Source organism: Schistocerca serialis, chromosome 2 (assembly GCF_023864345.2).
Source record: "Schistocerca serialis cubense isolate TAMUIC-IGC-003099 chromosome 2, iqSchSeri2.2, whole genome shotgun sequence".
Taxonomy (NCBI): Eukaryota; Metazoa; Arthropoda; class Insecta; order Orthoptera; family Acrididae; genus Schistocerca; species Schistocerca serialis.
Window position 1 is genome coordinate 118,891,762 of NC_064639.1, and position 22,801 is coordinate 118,914,562.

The 22,801-nt window shown below is 39.8% G+C and overlaps 1 protein-coding gene across 1 annotated transcript in view; it reads left to right on the forward strand.

Moving 5' to 3' along the window:
- The window catches only part of LOC126456794 (solute carrier organic anion transporter family member 5A1), a 243,415-nt gene that overhangs the window by 169,273 nt on the left and 51,341 nt on the right, over positions 1 to 22,801 (forward strand). Inside the window, exons 2-5 of the mRNA XM_050092584.1 lie at positions 830 to 1,113; positions 8,366 to 8,492; positions 10,248 to 10,464; positions 15,835 to 15,993. Coding sequence (XP_049948541.1) covers positions 875 to 1,113; positions 8,366 to 8,492; positions 10,248 to 10,464; positions 15,835 to 15,993 — 742 coding nt within the window. The 5' untranslated portion in view covers positions 830 to 874. The remainder of the gene's footprint in view (positions 1 to 829; positions 1,114 to 8,365; positions 8,493 to 10,247; positions 10,465 to 15,834; positions 15,994 to 22,801) is intronic.

Consider the following 22,801-nt stretch of genomic DNA (forward strand, 5'->3'; position numbering starts at 1 on the left):
GTTTAATTTTTTATTTTCAGTTTATGTGACAAACTCTTATGTTTTCATCACTTTTTTGGGAGTGATTATCACATCCACAAGAAAACCTAAATCGGGCAAGGTAGAAGAATCTTTTTACCCATTCGCCAAGTGTACAAGTTAGGTGGGTCGACAATATATTCCTGTCATGTGACGCACATACCGTCACCAGTGTCGTATAGAATATATCAGATGTGTTTTCCTGTGGAGGAATCGGTTGACCTATGACCTTGCGACAAACGTTTTCTGTTCCCATTGGAGAGGCACGTCCTTTCGTCTACTAATCGCACGGTTTTGCGATGCGGTCGCAAAACACAGATACTAAACTTATTACAGTAAACAGAGATGTCAATGAACGAACGGACAGATAATAACTATGCAAAAATAAAGAAAGTAAAATTTTCAGTCGAGGGAAGACTTGAACCAAGGACCTCTCGTTCTCCAGCTGCTCACGCTACCACGGGACCACGGGGCTCCTGATCTCACAGAGTCCATTATGGTGCTTATGTCGCCCATTGACTACTCAGTTTGTATATTTTGCTTATTTTTTCACAGTTCCACACAACTTCTTCCTGGTTTCTCAATTGATCTGTGTTCAGTTTATCAAGGCCTATCCACTGTGCCAACTTATAACTAAATCTGAGGGGGGTGCGATGGGGAGGTTCCCTTGTCAGCACGTCAACATTATCTTACGTTAGGGTTTTATTTTTGTTTTACTAGTGTGGAGTGGACGTTGTTTTGCTTCCTGTTATTTCGCAGTTTGCTGAGGGCAGAGCACTTGTTTGTAGACCGTTCGCTTTTGCTTGTGCAGGTGATGTGCGAGTCCTTAAGCTGAAGCCCGGGGGCGGCAGAGGAGATGGCGACGTGCCAGGCGGGAGGAGGAGGCGGCGGGGCCGGCCACCACGGCCACCGCCGGCAGGAGTCCATGTACGCCATGACGGGCCTCTACTCGGAGACCGCGTCCGCAGACGAGGACCTCAACGACTCGAACGCGACCGTCACGACGACGGTGAGCGCCGGCACGTCCGGCGGCTGCTGCCACGACTCCGTGGTCAAGTGCCACAGCAGGAACCCCTCGTCCGGGCTCGTCGACAGGTCAGTTCCGACCTCCCACAGAGAATAAAGCTACAGTGTTGAGTTTACCCATTTCCACTGAGATTACGAAGTGTCCGCTGCTCGTGGTCTCGCGGTAGCGTTCTCGCTTCACGAGCACGGGGTCCCGGGTTCGATTCCCGGAGGGTTTAGGGATTTTCTCTGCCGCAAGATGACTGTGTGTTGTTGCGTCGTCTTCATCATCATTATTCATCCACATTACGGTCGGAGGAAGGCAATGGCAAACCACCTCCACTAGGACCTTGCCACGGGTCTTCCGCATCGTTCCCCTACGCTCTGTAAAGAAGCATGGGACCTCATTTTTTCATGACAAACGTAAAGGGGTACCTTCTAATATGGTGTTGCGCAGCAACTCGGAATAGCTCGGACACAACATGTCGTTGGAAATCCCCAGCAATATTGACCTATTTTGCCTCTCTAGCCATCCATAATTGGTGAAGTGTTGGCGGTGCAGGATTTTGTGCACGAATTGAAATCTCGATTGTTACCCATAAACGTTCGATTTTCACCATAAGATTGTATACATGGAAGAAGCCTGGAGATACTGACAGGTTTCAGATAGATTATATAATTGTAAGACAGAGATTTAGGAACCAGGTTTTAAATTGTAAGACATTTCCAGGGGCAGATGTGGACTTTGACCACAATCTATTGGTTATGAACTGTAGATTAAAACGGAAGACACTGCAAGAAGGTGGGAATTTAAGGAGATGGGACCTGGATAAACTGACTAAACCAGAGGTTGTACAGAGTTTCAGGGAGAGCATAAGGGAACAATTGACAGGAATGGGCGAAGTAAATACAGTAGAAGAAGAATGGGTAGCTTTGAGGGATGAAGTAGTGAAAGCAGCAGAGGGTCAAGTAGGTAAAAAGACGAGGGCTACTAGAAATCCTTGGGTAACAGAAGAAATATTGAATTTAATTGATGAAAGGAGAAAATATAAAACGCAGTAAATGAGGCAGGCAAAAGGAAATACAAACGTATCAAAAATGAGATCGACAGGAAGTGCAAAATGGCTAAGCAGGGATGGCTAGAGGACAAATGTAAGGAAGTAGAGGCTTATCTCACTAGGGGTAAGATAGATATCACCTTCAGGGAAACTAAAGAGACCTTTAGAGAAAAGAGAACCACTTGCATGAATAAGATTTAGTTATGAGTTGGCACAGTGGATAGGCCTTGAAAAACTGAAGACAGAACAATTGAGAAAACAGGAAGAAGTTGTGTGGAACTATGAAAAAAATAAGCAAAATATACAAACTGGGTAGTCCATAGCGAAGATAGGCAACTTCAAGGATAGCCTCACCTTCGGAGCGCCATGGTCCTGTGGTTAGCGTGAGCAGCTGCGGAATGGGAGGTCCTTGGTTCAAGTCTACCCTCGAGTGAAAGATTTAATTTTTTTGGGACTGATTATCACATTCACAAGAAAACCTAAATCGGGCAAGGTAGAAGAATGTTTTTACTCATTCGCCAAGTGTACAAGTTAGGTGGGTCGACAACATATTCCTGTCATGTGACGCACATGCTGTCACCAGTGTCGTATAGAATATATCAGACGTGTTTTCCTGTGGAGGAATCGGCTGATCTATGATCATGCGATCAAATGTTTTCGGTTCCCATGGGAGAGGCACGTCCTTTCGTCTACTAATCGCACGGTTTTGCGGTGCGGTCGCAAAACACAGACACTAAACTTACAACAATGAACAGAGACGTCAATGAACGAACGGACAGATCATAACTTTGCGAAAATAAAATTCTCGCTCGAGGGAAGACTTGAACCAAGGACCTCTCGTTCCGCAGCTGCTCACGCTAACCACGGGACCACGGCGCTCCTGAACTTACGTTGTCCTTGATGTTGCCTATCTTGCGCATGGACTACTCAGTTTGTATATTTTGCTTAATTTTTTCATAGGTCCACACAACTTCTTCTTGTTTTCTCAGTCGATCTGTGTTCAGTTTTTCAAGGCCTATTCACTGTGCCAACTTATAACTAAATCTGAGGGGGGTGCGATGGGGAGGTTCCCTTGTAAGCAAAGAAGGGAAAGCAGAAAGGGGGAAGGAGTATATAGAGGGTCTGTACAAGGGCGATGTACTTGAGGACATTATTATGGAAATGAAAGAGGATGTAGATGAAGATGAAATGGGAGATATAATACTGCGTGAAGAGTTTGACAGAGCACTGAAAGACCTGAGTCGAAACAAGGCCCCAGGAGTAGACAACATTCCATTAGAACTACTGACGACCTTGGGAGAGCCAGTCCTGACGAAACTCTACCATCTGGTGAGCAAGATGTATGAGACAGGCGAAATACCCTCGGACTTCAAGAAGAATATAATAATTCCAATCCCAAAGAAAGCAGGTGTTGACAGATGTGAAAATTACCGAACTATCAATTTAATAAGTCACAGCTGCAAAATACTAACGCGAATTCTTTGGTTCAGATGGTTCAAATGGCTCTGAGCACTAGGGGACTTAACTACTGAGGTCATCAGTCCCCTAGTACTTAGAACTACTGAAACCTAACTAACCTAAGGACATCACACACATCCATGCCCGAGGCAGGATTCGAACCTGCGACCGTAGCGGTCACGCGGTTCCAAACTGACGCGCTTAGAACCGCACGGCCACACAGGCCGGACGAATTCTTTACAATCGAATGGAAAAACTAGTAGAAGCCAACCTCGGGGAAGATCAGTTTGGATTCCGTAGAAATGCTGGAACACGTGAGGCAGTACTAACCCTACGACTTATCTTAGAAGCTAGATTAAGGAAAGGCAAACCTACGTTTCTAGCATTTCTAGACTTAGAGAAAGCTTTTGACATTGTTGACTGGAATACTCTTTTTCAGATTCTGAAAGTGGCAGGGGTAAAATACAGGGAGCGAAAGGCTATTTACAATTTGTACAGAAACCAGATGGCAGTTATAAGAGTCGAGGGGCATGAAAGAGAAGCAGGGGTTGGGAAGGGGGTGAGACGGGGTTGTAGCCTCTTCCCGATGTTATTCAATCTGTATATTGAGCAAGCAGTAAAGGAAACTAAAGAAAAATTCGGAGTAGGTATTAAAATCCATGGAGAAGAAATAAAAACTTTGAGGTTCGCCGATGACATTGTAATTCTGTCAGAGACAGCAAAGGACTTGGAAGAGCAGTTGAAAGGAGGATATAGGATGAACATCAAAAAAAGCAAAACGAGGATAATGGAATGTAGTCGAATTAAGTCGGGTGATGCTGAGGGAATTAGATTAGGAAATGAGACACTGAAAGTAGTTAAGGAGTTTTGCTATTTGGGGAGCAAAATAACAGATGATGGTCGAAGTAGAGAGGATATAAAATGTAGACTGGCAATGACAAGGAAAGCGTTTGTTAACATCGAGTATAGATTTAAGTGTCAGGAAGACGTTTCTGAAAGTATTTGTATGGAGTGTAGCCATGTATGGAAGTGAAACATGGATGATAAATAGTTTGGACAAGAAGAGAATAGAAGCTTTCGAAATGTGGTGCTACAGAAGAATGCTGAAGATTAGATTGGTAGATCACATAACTAATGAGGAGGTATTGAATAGGATTGGGGAGAAGAGAAGTTTGTGGCACAACTTGACTAGAAGAAGGGATCGGTTGGTAGGACATGTTCTGAGGCATCAAGGGATCACAAATTTAGCATTGGAGGGCAGTGCGGAGGGTAAAAATCGTAGAGGGAGACCAAGAGATGAGTACACTAAACAGATTCAGAAGGATGTCAGTTGCAGTAGGTACTGGGAGATGAAGAAGCTTGCACAGGATAGAGTAGCATGGAGAGCTGCATCAAACCAGGCTCAGGACTAAAGACCACAACAACAACCGTCCATAATTGCTGAAGTGTGTGTGGTGCAGGATTTTGTGCACGAATTGAAATCTCGATTATGATCCATAAATGTTCGATGGGATTCGTGTCAGGTGATCTGGGTGTCTAGAGCTCGAATTGTCCAGAATGTTCTTTTTAAAACCATTCTTGAACTAATGTGGTCTGTTGACACCTTATTGTTTGGGAACGCGAGGTCTATGAATGGCTGCAAATGGTCTCTGAGTAGCGGAACATAACCATTTCCAGACAATGATAGATTCAGTTGGTCCAGAGGGCCCAGCATATTCCATGTTAACACAGCCCACGCAATTATGGACCCACCACCAGCTTGAACAGTACCTCATTGACAACTTGGGTCCACTGCTTTGTGGGGCCTGGGCCACATTCGAACCCAGCTCTTACCGACTGAAATTGGGACTCATCTGACCATGGTTCTCCAGTCGTGGTACAAACGTTATGTTCACGAGGTCAGGAGGCACTGCAGGCAATCTCATGCTGTTAGCAAAGACACTCGCATTGGTCATCTGCTGCCATAGCCCATTAACACTACATTTCGACAGCACTGTCGTAATGAATATATTCAGCATATGTCCCACATTCATTTGTTGCATGTCTGTTAGCACTGACAACTGTGCAAATGGCGCTGCTCTTCGTCATTAAGTGAAGACAAACCACCACTGTGTTGTCCTTGGTAAGAGGAAACGCCTGAAATTTTGTAATCTTGGCACATACTGCGGATATTGGAATATCGATTTCCAAAATGAATGTTGCATGCATCTAGTTCCAACAGCCATTGCACGTTCAAAGTCTGTCGTGTGGACATAATCACGTTGGAAGCCTTTTCACATGAATCACCTGAGCACAATTAACAGCTCTGCTAATGTACTGCCTTTTTTACATTGTGTATGCTAGACTACTGCTATGTAGATATGTGCGTATCACTGTTCCATGACGTTTGTCAACTAGGTGTATGCAATATATTCTCTGCTGAGCTTGATGCAGTTGGTACGTTGTTGTTGCAGATTTTCTAGTCTGTGCAAAGAAAAGTCATGTGATCAGTCACGAAACCAGCTTCCAAAAGAGTATTTGACAACTTCATTGTTCTGAAAACATTACTCTTCAGTTGTTTCTTCGAATTCTGAAACAGGTAATAGTCCGAGGGGGCTAGGTTTCGTGAGTGGAGATGGTGGTTGAATAATTGGAAGCCCAGGGTCGTCAATCTGCTAGCCACAAAAAAAAAATGGTTCAAATAGCTCTGAGCACTATGGGACTTAACTTCTCAGTCATCAGTCCCCTAGAACTTAGAACTACTTGAACCTAACTAACCTAAGGACATCACACACATCCATGCCCGATGCAGGATTCGAACCTGCGACCGTAGCAGTCGCCCGGTTCCAGACTGTAGCATCTAGGACCGCTCGGCCACTCCGGCCGGCTGGTAGCCACAATGTAGGGATTTTGGTTATATTGGTTTCCTTTTTTTTTTACGCCAGTTTAACCTGACTGTTAAATCCTCTAAAAATAACCAGTTTCTGAAATAACTTGATTTTCGATTTTTTATTCCTGCTATTTTCCATAACCATAAGTGACTATGTCACTATATGGAATAACTAAAAAAAATCTTCAACAAATTTGCATTTAGCAGTTCATAACAAACTTATCAGAAAACATGTAGATGCTTTGGCTGTTGTAGCTCTGCATAGTCAAACAGAAAATGAGGATTGGAAGGTAGGAGATGAAGTTATAGTGGAAGTAAAGCTGTGGGAATGGGTTGCGAGTCCTACTTTGGTAGCCTTGTCTGTAGGGCACTTCCCCTTGAAAGGCAAGGGCCCTGAATTTGAGTCTTGTTCCAGCAAACAGTTCCAACGTCTATGCTATTATTTGTCATAGATTGTAATATGTAGTCTTCACTGCTCAGTATCATATTACTACATTTGCTTGACGTTATTATCTGACATTGACAATGAAAATTATGCTGTGGACCATTGTGTGTTATTGGCAGTCCTAGCTGTTTAAAAGTCTCCTTTGGTTTTACCGATTTGTCAGGCATGTTAAGTTAATTGTCACCTGGTTGTGAGTGTGCCAGGTATTCAGCAAATGAATAGCAGTAAGCTGTTAATTTGGCTTAATGCAGCCTGGCAATTTGTATCCCTAAAATCCATCAAATGTAACTTCAGTGTGATGTGACATGCAGGAACTTCTATTTCTGCTTGTGTTAGATTCAGGAAATTTGAGTTGTTTGGCTATGATCTGATGGCGTTTTTCTGTAATTACAGTTCTGTACTTACATTAGTTTTGAGGTGTGAGTTTAATGCTCCTCCACGCATTTCCTACAGTATATTTCATGCTTTAATTCTCTCGAGCATATTCACTGGCTGATTAAATTGTAGGTCATCAAACTTTTAGACATCTTTTACTGGTTTCCATCCTGATAATCAGAGCCACACTTGGGCCATAAGAGTTGGCATGCTGGAGAGGTCATTGTCGGGGGGGGGGGGGGGGGGGGGGGTTGACGCGGTCTGCTAGCCCTGCTAACTGCTAAATAGAGGGTCATACCATTTCAATACGACTGAAGGAACTCAAAACATTTAATGGATGCTGTCTAGGAGTGAGTATATTCAGAGCCAGTTGCAATTGAATCTTTCACTTATTTCATCATTCACCACGAAACAAACATTAGTTCTCCTCCACAACTCGTGTCCAGGTACACTCTTGGCAAATTGGTGAGGTCCTTTTGGAACTGGTTTTCCATTGTGTTGTTCCAGTCTCATGCAGAGTATCTAATTAATGTTTGCAATATGTGGATGAGAGTTAAAAGTACTCCTGCAATGCCGTGTGGTTTTGCATTTTTATGGGTTGAAATGAAAGTAACCCCAGTACAGGCACACATCGTACTCCTCTCAAAATCTGCCAAGGGTGCCACTGATTTTTGTGTCCCCATCCAACAGATGACACATCTTTAATAATACCACACTGCTTTGTTCTATGAATTGCTACTGTTAACTTTGAAGTGTAAGTCAAGACACTGTCTTGCAGTCTGGTACTTCTGAAGAGCGTGCCACTATCTGTTTTTCCTTTGTTAGCCAAAGTTTGCAGATAAAAATTTCTTCCACCATCAGAACTGAAACTGACATTAACTACTACAACTGTGAATGCAGGTAGTCTGCCAATGAGCTCCAGTTTGATACAAAACCATTATTTTTCCTGAACAGTGTATAAATTACGTGTAAATTTGATTGCATTTGGTTTCCCTCAAAGTGCTACCTACTGTAAACCACGGAGTTTCTCTTTCTCAAGCTGTATTTGTAATTTCATTGTTGGATAACTAATAGACTGTAGATATGTCATACATAATCACAGCTCTATAGTGAAATCATTTAATATGTAACTTTCAGGAGTGAAAAGGAACGTGCACATTCCGCGTATCCAGAACTTACTGCTGCCATCCTTCTTCGTGATTCGAAGGATTGTGGTATCCTTAACTGTAGGCCTCCATTCTTGCAGAGGTTTGCGAGTATAAAGGTGAGTAAGTTGGAATTGCATAGGTTGTATACACAACAGTGAAGTCAGTTTTAATGTGGGACCTGAGTATGTTTGCTGTGGTCCAAGAAAGTAAACCTGAATTGATGTGAAAGGTTTAAATTAAATAAGTTATTGTGTCTCAGCCTATTTCAATATAGAGTGTTAATTGGCATTCAATAAGTGATGCAATGCCAGTTTTCCCAGTTTCAGTTGAAAAAATGCAGAATTTGTGGTGGGGCATGGTGGAATATTCCCACTTAGCTCCTATATTTTCACAAAGTTCCAGTAGGTTGCAGCACTATACATTGCCTTCAAGATGGTATTTGTAACAGAACTACACTTCGAGCAGAGAGCAGACATTTAGTATCTTTTCAAAGAAAACCAGAGCATCGCATTTATTTGTAGGTGCTTACAGAATGTCTACGGAGACCTGTCAGTGAACGAAAGCACTGTGAGCCATGCAAACCTGCCCGATCTACTGTGGACCAGCTGGCCACACACAACTGTAGCTCCTGCAGTGTTGGAATGTGTGGAAACTCTCATTTGAGGTGATGTAAATGAACTTCTTCTTCTGCATGACAACACAAGGCCTCACAAAAATCTGCACACCCAAGAGGAGCGCACAAAACTTCCTTGGACTGTTCTTCCTCATCCACCCTACAGCGCAGATCTCGCAGATTCCAGCCTCCATCTGCTTGGCCCAATGAAGGATGTATTCCATGGGAAGCAGTATGTGGATGATGAGGAGGTTATTGATGCAGCAAAGTGTTGGCTCTGGTGTCAACCAGTAGACTGGTACCTTGCGGGCATACAGGCCCTCCCAGTAAGATGGCGTAAGGCCATCGCATCGAAAGGAGATATTTTGAAAAATAGAGTTTGTTGTTAAAACAGTGGAAAATAATATGGTGTATTGGAATGCTGAATAAAACCAACCTGCTTTCAGGGAGAAATGTGTTGCTTTACTTATTGAATGCCCCTCATATTTTGTCTGCAGAACAAATGTCATACACTGTGAATTTTTATGTACAAATTTCCTGACCACATGGTTTCAGTGGCTTGTTTGGTATATTTCAGTCAGAATTATTTGTACAACTTGTAGTTACTGAGATTGATCTGTTGGCAAATGCATTCGTATGCTTTGTGTTATTTCATATAAAATGAATAAATTCATATAAACATAGAGCTATCGTAGTCTTTCACTTCCTGTTTTATAATTTGCCTGCACGGAACACAATAATGCAGCAGACTAAATGGTGGTTCATGTAATGAAAGGCATACAGCTCCAGTATTTGTAAATACACATATAGCAGTGAAAATAATAAATATCTTAGGATGTCGGCTCAGTGTATGAGATTAGGCAATGTCAATTAGAGATTAATTTGAGAGGAATTAATTTGCACAGGAAGCTTGACCGTCTTGGCACTCAAAATTTGCCAAGGACTGCTTGTTAAACAAAATTGCTGTCCCATGAAGTTGCAAAAGTTCTGCTGTGGTGAACATTATAAAATAAAAGAAGTAGTTTTAATCTTTTTACAGATTTTGATGGTATGCGCTTGAAATTTAAGCATATGTTCTATCTATAAATAACATATAATTTATACAACGTAAAAAATATTTGTGATACACTTAACTTTTTACAGTTACCTTCACATTAGAATAACAGGAAAGCAAAATATTGAAATACATTTGTGATGAATGAATGATCCCAGTGTGACTATATAATAATGCATAACTTTATCCTTTGCTTTATTCCAGGTGTTTGTCCTATTGTTATCATTCCTAGTAACACTGCAACAAGCACTTAGCTCAGGGTATATTAACTCTGTAATTACAACAATTGAGAAGAGGTTCGAAATACCGTCCAGTCTCTCAGGCCTAATAGCTTCATCATATGAGATTGGAAATGTCATCACAGTTATATTTGTTAGCTATCTGGGCAGTCGTCGGCACATTCCTGTGTGGATAGCAATTGGTGAGTATATATAAGATAAGAAAGAAAATTGTATTAGGTTATCAACTATATACGATGGTGGTTTGGTAAGTCTGGTAAATTTTCATGAAATAATGGTACATTTTTTGTTGCGTCTTCACAGTTGATAAGGTTGATTATTACAAGCATTGTATAAAGAATTTCAATGGTTTACAGCATACATTCCATTGTTGACAGATGTCTGAATCGGTCAGTGTGTCAATTGTGACTGAAAATGTATAAGACAAAGTTTCGAGCTGTTATTAAACATTTATATTTGAAAGATGGGACTGCCACACAAATCAAAACAGAATTGGATGACATTCACACAGATGTTGCAGTGTCGTTGAAGATGATTTACATTTGGATTAATGAATTTAAACTTGATTAGACAAGCACTGAAGATGACGTGTGCTCTCGCCTTCCAATTAAGGTTACCGCAAAGGAAACCATTGACAAAATCTGTTGTATGGTAATGCAAGGCTACTGAACAAAAATTCACAAGATTGCTGAGGTTGTAGGCATCTCAGCTTAGAAAGTGGATAATATCCTGCATGGAGATTTGGCTAGGTGTGTGAGGTGGGTGCCGCGATTGCTCACAGTTGACCAAAAGTACATATAGCATAACACTTCAACACAATATCTGGTGATGTTTAATCACAATCTGCAAGACTTTTTGCACCGATTTGTGACTGTTTATGAAGCCTAGATCCGTAATTGGATCCGTAATTACACATCGGAGTCAAAACGGCAGTCAGAACAATGGACCAAGGCTGGTGAAAGTGAACTGTAAAAGGCAAAGACCATTTTTCCAGCTGGCAAGGTAATGGCTTTTTTTGGATTCCCAAGGAATAATCCTCACAGATTAATTGGAAAAAGACAGAACAATAATGGACCGTATTATGCTTCATTTTTGTATTACATGAAACTTGTGTTGGCTGAAAAATGACCGAAGTTAGCACGCAGAGTGATTTTTCACCAGGTTAGTGCATAATCCCTCACAGTGATGACAAAGGCTAAAGGGCATGAATTAAGCTTTGAACTGGTTCATCTTTCGCCCTATTGACCAGACTTATCCCCAAGTGTTTACTTTCTGTTCCCTAACCTGAAATTTTGGCTTGCTGGGAAAAAATTTTCAACAGATGAAGAAATGATAGTTGCAGTCAATGAGTATTTTATGGAGTTGCCACAGTGGGAAACAGGTTAGTGGAGATTTAAGCCAGAAGGATTGTGAGAGCACAGGATATACTGAAGAGACAATTCCCACCTTCATATTTCAGAAAACCTAGTGCCCGAAGAGAAGAGCCAAATAGCTTGTGTAGTGAAGCAGCTGTTGAAGTCATTTGTGTTGTTATGCAAAACACGTTCGGCAACTGGTGGTTGAGAATGGTGCACAGTAATTGTAGCATAGCTAATGTACGACATGGCTGCTTTCACACATTGCCCTGCCTTTTTATATGGTAGGAAATGCCTGTGACTAAGCTGTGACTTGACCACAAGGGAATGACGCCCGAGGAGCAGGATTGGAGCAACATAGGAGTAGGGATGGACAAGGATACTTGTAGAGAGGGGGGGGCCTGTGGAACACTACTTTCGGTGATGAGAGTAGGAGTTTGGGTGGAATATTCCTCATCTCATTGTGTGATGGGTCGAAGCTCTGGAAGTGGTTGAGCTTCTCAAGGCCAGGAGGGAAATCGGAGGAGTTCTGGCTGGTAGATGGTTAACAGTTTTACTAGTGTAAGAGGAACATGTGGCATGGAACATTGATTTGTGGATGAGTTCGATAGGATACTATCTTGTCAGTAAAGGCTCCGGTAAGGGTAGCAGTGTGTTTTGACGGCTCCTGCTTTCTGCTGCAGATGTATCATCCATGGGTGGCCAGGCTGTATGGAAGTGACTTTTTGACATGGAACAGGTGACAGCTGTCCAAGTGAAGGTAATGTTTTCGTTAGTGTGTGTGATATGAAGGGATGTATTTACAGAGCCATCTGAGAGGTGGATATCAACCTCTAGGAAGATGGCATGTTGAGTTGTGAAGGGCCAGGTGAAGCAGATTTGGGAATAGGTGTTGAGGTTAGGGAGGAAAGAGCAAAGATTGTCCCTGCCTTGAGTCCAGATCATGAAAATGTCTCCCATGAATCTGAACCAGACAACAGGTTTTAGATGTTGGCTGATTGGAAGGATTCCTCCAGATGGCCCATAAACAAATTGTTACAGGATGGCACCATGTGATTACCCGTGGTAGTGCCTTGGATTTATTTATAGATTCAAACTTTGAAAGTGAAATAATCGTGGGTCAGGAATTGATTGGCTAGGAGGAGTAGGAAAGAAGTGGCGGGTTTGGTATGAGGAGGACATTGGGAAAGGGGGATGTTGGTGTATAGGGACATTGCATCTACATTGACAAGAAGTGTGGAGGTAATGAGACAGGAGCTGTGGAAAGATGGTGAAGGAAGTGAATGGTGTCTTGGATGTAGGATGGGAGATTATGGACAATATTTTGGAAGTGTTGGTCAACAAAAGCAGAAGTTTGTTGCGTGGGAGCAGTTTACCCAGCCATAATGGGACAACCAATGTGGCTGGGTATGTGGACTTTGAGGAGGAATTCCTGAAAGGTTACAGGAGGATGAATGGGTGGAAGGGGAGGAGGATAATGGTTGGAGGGAGACTGATTTTAAAGTTTTTAATTGAGTAAATTTGGGAAAAAAACTGCTGCCTCCTCAGTTTCTCTATAAAGCTGCTGTTTGTCTGCTATTAGCAGCTTAATGTTTACTTGATTACAGTTTTATTTTCACAGAAAACTTATGAAAATCTGTAAATGCTGAGTCCTATTTACAGTTCATTACTACTTGTTGTACAGCTTTATAACAAATACTGCTATTTTACATGTAATTAACAGAATTTTTCAGTCCCTGGATCTATTCAGATAATTTGTAGAAAGTGTGGCTAATAAAGTATATTTTTAATTTTATTTTGAATTGGTAGGGATTCCTAATTTCTGACTTTATGTTAGGCTTGAGCTTTTTTATATCTTCGCACCACAGTACTTAAATCCATTCTGAATCCTGGACAAGGAAGCAGAGTCTATATGAAATTTTTTTTTGTGTTAGCTGACACTGATTTTTATTATCAGCAGCAAGTACTAGCTAACTGTGTTGTCTCTTGGTAACTTTAACAATTTCCTCTTTCACAAAATTTTATTTTTATTTTTAGTCTTGATAGTGGTAGCATTGAGTCATTGACTGGGCCACAAAAAAGTGAATGCGTGTGCATGTGTGTGTGTGTGTGTGTGTGTGTGTGTGTGTGTGTGTGTGTGTGTGTGTGTGTGTGTGTGTGTGTGAGAGAGAGAGAGAGAGAGAGAGAGAGATATTTCATTCTTACCATTTGCCCTGGCAAGTTTTTGCTGCAACGTTTCCTGTTGCATTCACATGAAATAATTATAAAATATAGAAGATACACGTAGACCATTTACTTGTGGGATCTCTAAGTCAGTGTCAGCTTGCTCACCATAATTTTCATAGAATTCATTTATATACACACAAGTGTTATTTCTGCCATTGATTTGATTTTTTTATGTATTGTGTTACTTTCTTTTTCAATATGTATTTTGTTGTCTGTTTCAAATTTGTGACAACATTAATTTATCATTGTATCTTCACTTCACCACCACCACCACCACCACCACCACCACCACCATCATCTTGGGCAGTGTCCACCCTCTGGCAGGGTCTGTTTGGAACATAAGCGTCTCCATCATCTTCTGTCTTGCCACCATCTCTCCGTCTTCACCTTGGTCCAGTCTTCTCCTTCCTTCTAGATGCATCCCTCCACTCCTTTCAGCCATCTGTCTCTTGTTCTTGGTCTTGGTCTCTTTCCTTCCAGTTTCATCTCATGTATCCTCCTGGGAATCCACTTCTCATCCACTCCCTTAACGTGCCCATACCATCTCAGCCTTGATTTTTCTATCTCCTCCTGTAATGGTTCCACTTTCATTAACACTCTGATCCTCTCATTTCTTAACCTGTTTATCTTTGTCACTCTAATTATGTTCCTCAAGAATTTCATCTCACTAGCTTGTACTTTGCTTTTCTCTCTTCCTTTCATAACCCAGGTTTCATATGCACACGTCAGGATCGGTATCTCCCACAAGTCCAACCCCTTGTCCAAGTTGTGGGAGACGGGCAACAGCATGAAGTAGGGGATTGTCTGTAGGAGCGAGGTACAGTGGGTACTGTGTATGCCCTGGGACTGCTATGGTAGCTGTGAAGGTGCTACAGGAACCCTGAAAAGTGATGGCTACTATAGCTGGTGAAGCTACAATAGGCCCAGCAAGCCTGTAGTAGATTACGATTTCTGCTTTCAAAAACAGAAAGGACCTCGGAAAGGACGGATTTAATTGACGACGGACTGGCTATAAACAAGGACTAAGATTTGGAACATTAAATATACAAACATTGATTTGAAAGGTGGAGGAGATGGTAGACTTGATGGAAAGAAGAAAGTTAGACATATTAGGGTTAGCTGAAACGAGATGGAAAGGAGAAGGAAGGAGAGAATTGAGGAAAAGCTACTGAATGTACTGGAGTTGAAATGAGGAGGGAAGGAAAAATGGAGTGGGAATAGTAGTAAGAGATGGATTAAAAGAGGAAGTGCAAAGAATAAATGATAGGATGATGAAGATCAAAATATCACTCAAGGGGACGACCATAGAGGCAATACAAGTGTATGTGCTGCAGGTGGCTTGCACTTCTGAGAAGAAGCAAGAGTTTGAAGAGGAAATGCAGAAGCAGATGGGAAGGAAGAATGTGATAGTAATAGCGGATTTAAACCCACACATTGCAAGAGGAAGACAAGGCTGCGAAAGTGTGCTTCGACCAGAGGGTTGGGGCTGCCGAAATGAGGAAGATGATAGATTATTGGAGTTCTGTCAAAGGAATGGCTTTCTGGTTGTGAACTCTTGGTTCAGGAAAAGAGAGAGCCACAAGATTACATCGTACATTCAAGACTTAAAGAGGAAATCAATAGTTGACTACTTCCTGTATAATAGTGAGATGAATAGGAACATCATTGGCATTAAGTTAATGCCATCAGAGGCCTTGGATAGCGACCATCATTTGCTGGTAGGATTAAAAGGACAGAAAACCAGGAAAGACATATAAGGGTATTGAAGTTGAGGGAGGAAGAAAGCAGGATACAGTACCTACAAGTAGTAAAGGAAAACATCCCAAAGGATTAACCAAAAATTGTAGAAGAGGATTGGGATAGATTCAAGGGATCATTGTATCTTCACTTGTTAAGTAATATATTAGTATTCTCAGTATCCTATATGTGTAATTTATGTTATGAGGCAGTAACACACAAAACTTTTCACAGGTTCTGTTATCATGGGCATTGGTTCCATGGTTTTTATGGTCCCACACTTTATAGCAGAACCAAATCTGGGCACGATGCTTGCCAACTCAAGCTCAGACAATATTTGTAGGGGAGTGTCTTTGAGGGAACAGGACATGGGACTTGGAAGATTATCTTCAGGTATTGTAAACACTCATTTTATGTTCATCATCTTTCATATTTTATGTAACTAAGTAGTATACATTAACTCATATTTTATGATTCCCTTTGTGTACTTAACACAAGTGTTATGCTAAGTTTATAATGAAAAGAAGCAGAAATGATTATACAGTATAAATAATGATTTCCTCCTGTAGTTATTGATGTGGAACACAGGCTTGCATTGGGACATTATAGTGGTGCTGTATCCCATATATGAATACACAAATAAGAGGAGTCAAGCAAACATTGTATTGGTACACTGAAACATTTTTTAGTTTCACTTGATTGACTCTCATGTTCAGCTGATAAAATTGCCGTTCTTTGTGCCTGTATTTTGATTGATGCTAGTACTAGAAAGTCTGTGTTTTTGTTGTTGTTGTGATTTCTTTCTTTTAATTTAATTCCATTTTTATACCATCAAGCTCATCTATTAGTTGCTGTATTTCATAGTTTGTGGATTAGACAATTTAGTATATAGGAATGTAAATGTATAGAGGGCGTGTATTATGGCAGGAAAAGTGACTGCTGAATAACAACAGAAAGAGTGCTGGAATGAGATATGAAAGTTTTTTTTAAGTTGCTGTATGTATTTATTCAAACTTAAAGTGCATACTCTGGACATACACAAACAATAAAAAGTAATCTTGCTGAAAGTAAGTGTTAATACGTATCTGCTAATAAAAGTTTCATTCCTTAATATTCTTGCTTGACTACTTAGCTAGATATCCATCCTCATTCTAAATTAGGCTCAGTTAGAAATTCTCCAAAGAATATAGCATCACTTTTATTTCAAGTAGTTCTTAATATTGTTCATATGGTAACAGAGCAATTTTTTCCCATCAGTTCTATGTTGAAGAAAAGGTATGAGTACACACATCTTCTCTAGGACAACAATACTCATTTCATAGTATAAAATGTGTGAGTAGGTCAGTCACAAACAAGAAAATAGCCATAGTAATGGTGACTGAAGGAACAAAATAGAGTTATTAAGATAATGATGAACATACATTTTTTTTAAATAAAACAAAAATTATATGATTTTGATAAAATGTCTTTGGAGTTAAAGATTTCGTGAACCATTTTTGTACGTGTTTCCATCGTGGATACGGAAAAGGGGGGGGGGGGTGGAGGAGGAAATCTTTGGAGGCTTCTGTTTTCTTTAAATAACTGTTAGTATCACGTTACACTTATTAAATTATCTGGGCTGTTATGCTGTGGTTGGGCAAATTTCTTGCTGGAACCCAGCATCTCGCCTTGTCTGTGGGCCATAGTTCAAATTCCCATCCCACCATCTAGATTTATGTTTACCATAATTTCCCTAAATGTAACTGCTGGGAAGGTTCTTTCGAAAAGTCAAGGCCAATTTCCTTCCCCGTTCTTTCGTTATCGGAGCTTGTGCTCTGCGTCTAATCTAGTGACCTTGCTGTCAAGGGGATGTTTAAATCTTCTTTACTTATGTCTGTCGAGGTAATCTTCATAGGGATTGTAGCCTCCCCTCCCCCACCCCCCCTCCCCTCCTCTGAAGATGTCCCTTGCAGACTGCAGACGAGGATGAAACATTGGGTTTCAGCAATAAATTCATCCGATAATAGTGTACTAGCCCGCAATTTTTTAGTAACTGTGACAATTCCAGCTATGAAAGTTGACATTTTACAACTATCATGCTGCTAATGTTTTTATTTATCTTATCATAACCTTCCATTTCCCTAAATGCTATGCTTTGTCTATTAGTAATAATAAGTAGTAGATTCATATTTAACAGTAAGATAAAAAGTAACTTGTTTCATTTCTTATAAACATTATTTAACAAGGATTTGAATTCGTATGACATTAATTACATTCACCAATTGAAATCATAACAGGAGGCCTTATGTACTCATTGGACAGTCATAATGGAAAATAGATAAGACATTGAATATCAGTTTAAATGATTGCTTTCGCAGTATTTCTGTCATGTACTTGGAAACACATTTTCCTATAGTGTATGTAGAGAAAAAAAGAGAATACAAGATGACATAATGGTATGATGTCAACAAGGGCAGTTATGAACAGCAACATCTTTGTCATTTAAAATTTGTGTGAAAAAAGTCTCAAGGCAATCACTTACTCATACATCATGTTTCATTTATATCAACAGTTCAAAGGTAATTGACTGGTTTTGGAAAATATTAATGGAGGGGAGCAGTTAATACAAACTACTTATTCATATAATACTTATATTAATTATATACTCTGTGTGGAAACTTGTCGCTTTTGTTCGTCTTACACTGTACACGGAAAGGACACTCCTTGGACAGGGAGGGTGTGCGTTAGCTGCTGCTGTTCCAGTTATACACTAATATTTGTGAAAGTTGCAAAACTGAGGAGGGTAAGTGTTGCTAAAAGGAACTATATACAACAATGTATGAACTTTGAAGTTCACAGGTGATTAAGATTATGAAATTGTTGATCTCTGACTCTACAAGCTCAGTATGGTTTGAGACATCCTATATGGTGCAACTGAGCCTCTGAATATCATAACACAGAAACGGAGAACGTGTAAATATGTTCCTGAGGTATCATCCTCCATGTGATTTGTGTGAAAGTCCAAGTTGCTGACAAATCATATCACAAAGATGTTTGAAAGACCACATGATAGATAAATAGTGCATGTCAGGGAAGTAGTAGCACTCTCCATTCTTTGAAGAACACTTGTGTATTCCATGCCACATGTGGCCAACCATTTTACTGATGATGTAAATGAAGTTACCAGAAAGAGGAGTACTTAGGCTGTAGAATATCTCTAGTTCAGATAACCCGAAATAGGTAGGGGGATGTTGATGGTATACAGCCGCCTGCTTGGTGAGGTTCTGTATGTATCTACAAAAGAGGCAATACAGCAGGCATGTAGTACTTGAAAAAGAACTGTTATTGGCAGATTGGCTAATGGCTAACCCCTACCATTCAAGTTACTGAAATGTTAATCCCAACTCAACAAGTCCTGCCCAAGCCAAAAAAATAATAGCAGTAAAAACAATTTCCCAGAGACCAAACTTTTGTACCCATTCAAAATTCATTCACATTAATGCTTTTTGATATTGTAAGTGTTGGATTATAAATTGGAAACAGTTTCAATTGCAGACTATTGTGAAATAACTTTTTCCTGTTGTCCTCTGAAGATGTGTGTAAGTCAGACATGCTAGTATTACTCTGTACTTAATAGAGACGATAAGTCAATGTGAGTGAATGCATTCTGTAAGTGTTCCCCAAACGCTAATTTGCCACTGTTTTGATATACAGTTTTATGGGACATTCAAAAATATTACCTGCAGTGCAGCAATTTTCTCATTGTAGTGCATTGTTATTACATCATCTATCAAACAAAATTGATGTAAACTTTATTGAATGGTTTTATAAATTCCATCTTGTAGATGATACAAAACATTTACATTCATGCTGACAGTTCAAGGGACAGTATAAATACCATTCTTGAAATATCTATTTTTAATACACAAAAAGGCAACCACTCACTTGTAGATGATAGATATATGGTACATTCCATCCTGGATTTTTTACACACACACACACACACACACACACACACACACACACACACAAATGGGGTGGCGAGGGGGGGGGGGGGGATACTGTTGGTTGGGCGGTACATGCACCCTTCTATGATAAATGCTAAATAGTAATTATCTGTAGGTAAATTGCTGAATGTCCCTTGTAACAGTATCCATGTTTTATTGAGTTGCATTAGTTTAGTATATGTTCTACCAATATGAATCTAAATTTTTCTTTTCTTACTTCTTAGGATGTTGCAGTCATAGTATGTCACCTAATTACAATGTCGTCTCCGTTGTAAGTACACATAAGCTGATAAAATGGTCAAAAAATCATTTGACACTGGCCTTATTATCTGGATTAACAAGTCAAACAAGTGAATTATATTAATAATCAGTGGATGACCATTTTGTCAGCTTATTTGTAAAAGGAAGTCACTTAGAGTAGTGCTTTATATGACAAATTTTTGGTACTTCATCAAAATCTTTCTTCTTTGAGCTTCTGAAACATTTTCACTTAGTTTAAACATTCTGTAACTGCAGAACTAATAATAAATATTATCTTCATTAATGATATTTAAATTAATTAGTGCAAACTCACATGAAATTCAGCTTCACTTGCATCTTGAAAAGTAATAATTTTAGTTGCTTAAGTTTTATGTGCACTTTGTAATATTGTTAGCACTTATGAAACAGCTGCTAACTATATTAACGGGACCAAATTGTTTTCATCTGAGCATGAGGAGTCACAGTTTTCTGTTTATGAGATGTAGCAGCCCAAATATAGTAAAACGTTTCAATTGATAGCCAATGGGAGTTAACGATGTAGTGAACTGTAGCTGTTTTAATTGTTTGAGAGAGCAGTGAAGTAATTCACACTTTTCAGAGTGGCTGTTTATGGGCTTGACCACAAACTCGGTTTTTGGGTATAGTGGCTGTTGACTGTAAAACATTTTTTGTTGATATTCTGCCTTAAAATATGCATTGCTGAACTGACCTGTCTTCTAATCTTGGATGCAGCTGATGGGAATGCTAGAGTGTACTCTAATTATTTAGTGCCATAAAACAATGATTTTGCGTGTTATGTGAACAGCTTCACCAAAGATGCAGTGAGCCACTGTAGATTTCTTTATTCATTTTTAATCTATACTTTTTTTGTTCTCTTCACTCTTATTTTGGCAGGTGTTTTAATCATTTAGGTGTAAATGTTTTTAACTGAAGGGCATTTGGCTATAATTTCTCTTGTAAGAAGAGACTTTTGTTTATGATGTAAAGTAGTGCCTTATTTATTCATTTAGTTTAAGGGTAATTTTCACATAAAGTCTCCTATGAAAGGAGAAAATAAGTCAAGTGATGTATATGTGTGTGATATGCTATAGCATTCTAATGGTTTCCAAGCCTTTTGTTTCCCATGTCTCCACCTCCTAGCCTTCTGTAATTGTAAGACTGCGCATTGGTCAAGGAGCTGCACTCATATTCAGAATGAGTGGGCTGCATATCCCTTTCAAGCTTTCAGATTTAGATTTCTCTTAATTTCTCTAAATTGTTTTTACATCTAAATCTACAACTATACTTAACATGTCACCTTACAGTGTGTGATTTAGGTTACCTCAAGTATCACTGTCACTTTTTCTCTTCGTGATTCCATCTGCGAATGGTACGTGAGAAGAGTGACTGTTGATAAACTTCTCTATGAGCTCTGATTTATCAGATTTCCTTGTCATGGACATTTCACAAAATGTATGTAGGAGGAAATTCACACTCTTGGAAATGCAGCATCTCTCTCTCTCTCTCTCTCTCTCTCTCTTTCTCTCTCTCTCTCACACACACACACACACAAACTATTTCTTCTGTGAATGAATTATATTTGGGTAAGATTCTTCCAATCAATCTCATCTTGGCATTTGATTTTCCTACAACTGATTGTATGTGGTCATTCCACTTCAGGTTGCTCCAGATGGTCACTCTCATAATTTTACAGTTGTTACAGCTTCCAGCGAGTTTTCAAAAGTAATGTAATCAAAGAGTAATGGATCTCTTTGCCTATTTATATGCAATATGTTTCATTTATTTATGTTCAGGATCAGCTGCTAATTCCTGCACCAAGCATTGTTCCTCCACAGGCCTTCCTGCATTTTGCTACAGTCTTCTGAGGTTTGACTAGATCATTTATATGTGTTATAAACAATGAAGGTCCTCTAACACTACTTTGGCATACTCCAGAAACTACCTTTGCATCTGCCAGTTTCAACCCATTAAAAATAACGTATTGAGTGAGTGTCATCTCTTATAAAGTCCTGAATCAAGTCACTAATCGGGTTCAGTACTCGGTAAATTCGTATATTGTTCACTAAATGACAGTGACTGACTATTTCAAATTCCTATTGGAAGTCAAGGAACGTGGCATCAAGCTGCACGCCTTTGTCTACAGCACTCCGAATATCATGGATGAATAAGCAAACTGTTTCACAAGGTCCCTGTTTACAGAATCATTTTGGTCTTTTTTGGAGGATATTTTCATTCTTAAGAAATATCATAGTGTGTGAATGCAGAACATGTTCCATAATTCTACAACAGACTGATGTCAGCAATAAAAGCCTGAAATTATTTGCATTGATTTGGTAACCCTTCTGGGAAATAGGAATGAATTATGTGCTTTTTCACAATCACTGGGACATCTTCATTATTTCAGTCACATGTAACAAGCTGCAATTGGAGTTGGGATGGGGGGAAAGGCAGGTTCTTTTGAATATCTCTGTATAATCTCAAGGGTGTCTCATTTGGTCCAAAGTATCTCATCTTGTCCTGATGCCTCTCCGTATTTAGTGATATCAGCTGATTTTCTATTCTGTGATCACTTATCTCAGTATCTACCATTTTGATATTTTTGCAGTGATTGAAGGAGGATCTGTGCTATGATACTCTGCAGTGAAACATTTTTGGAATACGTAATTCAGAATTTTGTCCTGCCTGTCATCTCCATTTTGGTGGCTTTATGGCCACTGAGCAACTAATTAGATGCTTTGTTTTTTATCTTTTTGCTGACTTAGCACAGATCAGAACTATTTAGAATTTTTAGTTGGATCAGTTGACGAAATTTTACTTTTTAATTTATCAAAAACTTACCTAATTGTTCTCCTTACACTAATTTTCAGTTAATTCATCTTTGGTTGTCAACTAGACTTTGATTTCACCTAAATTTGTGATGGAACCCTCTTTGTTTTCATAGCAACTTTGTAACA